This window comes from Falco peregrinus, chromosome 2 (assembly GCF_023634155.1).
Source record: "Falco peregrinus isolate bFalPer1 chromosome 2, bFalPer1.pri, whole genome shotgun sequence".
NCBI lineage: Eukaryota > Metazoa > Chordata > Aves > Falconiformes > Falconidae > Falco > Falco peregrinus.
The window spans coordinates 17,428,236-17,433,586 of NC_073722.1; the positions used below are offsets into that span (position 1 = coordinate 17,428,236).

Consider the following 5,351-nt stretch of genomic DNA (forward strand, 5'->3'; position numbering starts at 1 on the left):
CACCGCCCGGGGCGGAGCGCCTCCGCCCCGCGCCCGCCCTCCCGCGCCGCCCGGGGCACGGAGGGAGATGTAGTCGCCCTCCCGTCCAGCGTCCAGCGTCGGCCGCGTACCCCCGCCGCCCCCCCTGAGGGCCCGAGCCCAGCGGACGCCCTGCGGCACCGCGGCGGTAGCGGTGGAAGGCTGCCGCCGGGTATTTCAGGCCAGCCGGGCCTCGGTGCGAGCAGGAGTCGGCCCGGTGGAGGGGTTTTACTTCACGGATGGCGGCGGAACGGCTGTTCCACGTAACCTGGAGAGGCATCAAAGCCCCTCACGCGGCGGGAGAGCCCCCCGCCCCGCCCCAGCACACAGCAGCGCAGCCCGCGGGTACGAGTTGTTGTGGCTTTATTGCAATCCAGTTACAGCAAGTAAAGTACAGGCTGGCAGCACGGAGAGCAGCGTGCCCACAGTGTCGTCTGGCCGCCCTGCACCGCCGTCACCGCGTCCCGCGAGGCCGGCACAGCATGTGGGGCGTGGGCACTGCTGGCGGCCAAGGGGAGGCCACTGGGCAAAGAAGAGCCCCAAACCCAGGAAGTCACCATATGCCCTACGCTGTACAGGTACCCAAAATGAAGCTGCAACCCCCTCCCCTTAGGCAGGAACTGAAAAAGGGGAACATGACACTCGTCCCCCTTTAAAGGGTGACTTCATTATTTTCAATGCTGTGACGATCGTGAGCATCCTCAGCACTCTCCAATGTTTGGTTACTGTTATCGTCAGGACTCTCAGCTGAGACGCGGCTCTCCCTGCTTTCCACACTCTGCTGGCTCTCCCTGCTTTCCACGCTCTGCTGTCTCTCCCTGCTTTCCACGCTCTGGTGGCTATCCCCTCTGACACTAGCCTTGCTATCAGCTTCTGCCTCACGGCTGTCGAATTTCTGCCAGCTGTCATTTTCCACACTTTGGTCACAGTGCTTGCTGTCCAGCTCGCTGCTGTCCTGCCCGTGGCTCTTGTCAGCCCATTCCCCGCTGACAGTGTGCTTCCCCAGGGAGTGGCGGGTGGCAGAATCCTCCTGGGAGAGCCCTGCTTGCTGGCTGTCTGCATCTGGAACGCTCTCATCCTCCTCCGTGGCATCATACGCAATAAGCTGTGTTAGAGAGCAAAACAAGAGAGAGCCGTCGTCACTCCTGAGGAACTGATCCGTCAACAGGTGCTGCAGTACCTCACCAAAGTGAGCTGCATAGGCTGCAGGGACACTCAAAGCCTGCATGATTCATTTCTGCCTGGAGACACCATGGTCTTTTATGGTGTCACGTGAACATTTCATGTTGCAAGGAACTCAGGTTTGACCCCGGCCTCAAATTTCACATGTGCAAGTACAGCATGATAGTGCAAACTGCAGTATTGCACAGCTTGCAGCAGCAGGCTACAGTCCTGCCTCACCACGTTGACAGCTATCAATACCCCCTGATTTAAAGTGTCCAGAGAAAGGAAACACATTCCTTCACTTATGCCTATTTTCCCCTCAACAATCCTTTTGAAAACTGACTCCCACAAAATAACATGTCCATTTTCAAGTTCGCTACCCTTTTCCAAAAACCTGGGTACCACTGCTCAGCACTATTTACCTTTTTTGCAGCTTTGTGGAGTTTGCTAGACTTCACTGCCCTCACCCTGTAGCCCACGCTGTCACCTCTGCCGGCATTGTCTCCCCGGGTGAAAGGGGGGAATGGTACAGTTACTGGAATTTCTGTGGGAAAACTTGTGACAACCTCATCAGATTCATCCGTGTCATTGGAATCATCTTCATCATCATCATCATCATCCACATCTTCATGGCTTTTGCTTGACACATCAGGGAAGTGCTAGAAAACATTTATTATGCATGAGGCAAATGAACATACATCTGAGATGTGCAGACTGGTATCTGTCCTGTTCGCTTATGCACTGTTGAGGGGCTATGTGCACAAATCACTCTGAATTTGCCTCACCCTGCTTTGGTGAAGCAAAGGGAGAGGTTTGTTTCAGGAGAGATGTTACCATAAAAAAAAATCATTTCATTGAGGAAAAACTGAGTGCTGTTACACACTGGCTGCCCTGCAGCACTCAACTGACATTTTGCTGTTCAGAACACTTACTGGTTTTACTGGGAGGTCCACACTTTCTTCTGAAGAGTAAAGAGTCTGAAAACAACATAAAACTCACTATTAGTACACAGTAGAGCTGATCAGCATGTTGACTATTCTTTAAGCACTTAATCCTAACTTGCAAATCTTGGCATTGAAAGGTGCTCTGTTTTCTCTTCCAGTTAGTTTCCCCTACCTGCTGAGGTGATGCCAGGTCATTCTGTGGGTGCTCCAGACTCTCCCAAGACTGAGAATTCACGTGGTGGTGTCGATACCTGTGTGAGTGATGGCCCCTGGCATCCTTTAAGATGAAAAAAAAAAGGGGGGGGGTTAATCCACAGAGGAGCATACAGGAGCAAGCAAAGCTGTCTGCATCACAACCTCTGTTTTCAGGCAGAGGTGGCATCTGCAATACGTGCCATCAATACCCCCTGCAATTGCAAATCCTCAGCGATTCATTGCAGTAGGAAGAGGACTCAGAACAAGCCATGATCCCAGATGAACATTATACCCAAACAATATAATACAGATGTGCCTTTCCCACTGGCAGAGCCTGGGGAATTTCAGATCAGTTTTTCTAGCTCATTTTTTGTTCAGTGAAATTTGGAGCTATATCTAGTGACCATTGTTTATGCTAATTCTCAGGTCCTTTTACCAAGAGTGATTTATCTCCCACATCATGAAGGCTCTAAACTAAATGCAGTAGCAGAGCAAAGAATTAATTTTACATGGGTAGTAGCTGGAAATGGAGTATAAATCAAATAGCTATATAGAAGACTATTTAATAGAGTTCATTTACACCACTCCAAAAAATCATGGAAATTGTATTAAAGTGCTCTTCCAACACCAAATATTGTCATCTGATCCACACTAATGAATGTGGGTTATAGTAGCTGTGCCATGCTGCAGTCCTTTTCTCTTTTTAACTGACAGCTTACACTTTTTTCGTTAAGATTTCCAGTGCTAGTCCAGAGATGCTGCTGACAAAAGTCCACAGCCAGGACATCTAACATGGCAAAAGTCTACTGACATCAGTGGCTCTCTGCTTTGACTGTCTGAGAAACTGGCTCACAACAGCCAGGTGAGGACATGTTCTGCTAGCAGCTACAATTGTAAAACAGGTATTCTGATACTAATGTGTAATAGAGGGGGGGGGGGGGGAAGAATTTATTAAAGAAAACTCATAGAAAGACAAAAGGAGCTTACATATTTTTCTTCGGAGCTGGCAGAAATGGCATGGTGCTTGGATTTACTCACCTTGAAGGGAGAAAAGAGAAAAAGCATTTGTCAGTATTGATTTCTTTCTAATATACAAAGAAAATATGCAAGTCATTGGTGATACGCATTTGTGGTTTACTCACTGGCCATGCAGCGGTGATACTGATAAAGCATAAACACAGAACTGCCACCTTCATCGTAACGATTTACCTAGAAAATATTTTGGAACAGTGAGTCAGCAAGGTAAAATACCACAAAAATCCCATAAGCTTTTACTTTCTCCTGGTGTACTTCACTGTGCTGAGACTAGCTCTCTGCTAAGGATTCAAACTACCCATGTCAATCTTTTTCCTCTGTCCTCCATTACCACTCCACACCCAGCTAGTTTTGTAATGACTTAGCAACTCAAAAGCTGCAAGAATTTTAAAAGCAGGTACTGTGAAGTGCAGAGCCGTGGTGCGAATAGCTGCACTGAGAAGGTGAGCAGATTCTTTCTGTCATCTACTGACTTGCACTGGCAAAGGAAAAGCCTTGTGAAAAACGAAGTGCTATAAAGATCAGCTTTGGTTTATCATCATTTAACACAGTTTTGTCAGTAGAGACAAGACATGACAGATTTGGCTTGGATTCTCTTTTCAGTTATTTTAAAACTAGTTTTCAGGGTTATTAACTGGAGTCGCTGTGAGTAACCTCCGTTTATATGAACATAAACTGCTCTTATTGATAGACCTTTATTTCCCCCTCCAGAAGTTTGAACAGAATAACCTGTCTCTCCAAGCAAGAGATTAAGTGAAGTATCTGCTCATATGGCAGTTTTAGCAATTTAATAAATGAGTGATTCCTGCTGAAATTAGGAGGGTGCTGAGCTGCAGTAAATTCTGGTGCTGACAGACCAATTCCCAGGATAAGGAACATTCCTGAGAAATGAAACTGATTTACTGGTGAAAAAGAGGCATTTAAAACTTTAGTAAATCATAGCAGGGAAAAAAGGCTACTAAGGGCATATTTAAAATGCATTAGTAAGGCTGGGCCTAAGACAGGACACTCTAATAGAGGTATTACAATTTCAAGGGTTACACTGAGAAGGGTGCGTGTCCTGTCCGTTCAGTAGCATGCAGCACAAACTGCAAACCTGCCAGGAGAAACAGGGACATTGCCAGGTAGTGGTTACATGAGGGAGGAAGCTTTCTGTGTTCAAGTACCAGCTTTGAGTTTCCAGCTTTTCAGTAACCTCCTTCTGACATCTATCAGCACACAGATTTAAAATTGTGATCATGTATCATACCTTGCATCGCTAAAGCAACTTTGCTCCTATGAAAGCACACCTTTTTCCACAGAGAAACATCAAATGTCCCTGTCCAGTGAAGGAGTTTTCAAAGATCTCCTGCCCAACGCTTTCTTGAATGAAGCTGCAGACAGAATGGCACGTCAGGTAAAAAAGCAGAACAAAATTACCTTTTCTGGTGCAGGAGTCAGCTGCTGCAAGAGTGCTTTTAGTGATCCTAGTGGCAGCTTCAGCCAGTTGGCTCCCAGGAACTCTGGCTTTCTCCCCTTCCCCGACTGCCTGACATCTCTGACCTCGGGGAATTTAAACCCTGTCCCAGGCACAGCCACCAATCCCGATGTGGCGGAAAAAGATGAGGTCATGAGGCTCCTGGCCGCCGTCCTGCCCACGTTCTCCGATGCTTCCTCTTTGGCTTTGTGGCTTTTGAAGCAAACAAAACCTACTCTATGGTTAAAACATCACTTATGGGCAAGATCATTAACCAGCAGGTCTCTTGAATGCACAGCATTTGGTACTGTGTAGGAGGACTTCAGGGCCTGTCTGTCCTCCTTTTGTGAAAAGGCAGAACCGGCTTTCCCAGAAACCTTTCATGCCCTGTTCTCTAGGGTGTAGGATGGTAGAATTATGTAATGTATGCAGGAAGAAAGAGATCTGAACACAAAATTCCCCAAAAAGGTGTTAACGCTTCCACAATGTTGTAGATTTTCTCTCCGGGGAATACATGTTGCAACACGAATCACAAAGAC

General features: G+C 47.5%; 1 protein-coding gene across 1 annotated transcript; it reads right to left on the reverse strand.

The window, feature by feature from the left end:
• Positions 1-364: 364 nt before the first annotated feature.
• SPP1 (secreted phosphoprotein 1) lies at positions 365-4,932 on the reverse strand. Its single transcript, XM_027781221.2, has 7 exons — positions 4,776-4,932; positions 3,464-3,530; positions 3,309-3,359; positions 2,299-2,403; positions 2,115-2,159; positions 1,605-1,841; positions 365-1,123 (listed from the first exon to the last, which is right to left on the reverse strand). The coding sequence occupies exons 2-7, from the start codon at positions 3,515-3,517 to the stop codon at positions 671-673; spliced, it is 945 nt and encodes a 314-aa protein (XP_027637022.1). The 5' UTR covers positions 3,518-3,530; positions 4,776-4,932; the 3' UTR covers positions 365-670.
• Between the last annotated feature and the right edge of the window lie 419 nt (positions 4,933-5,351).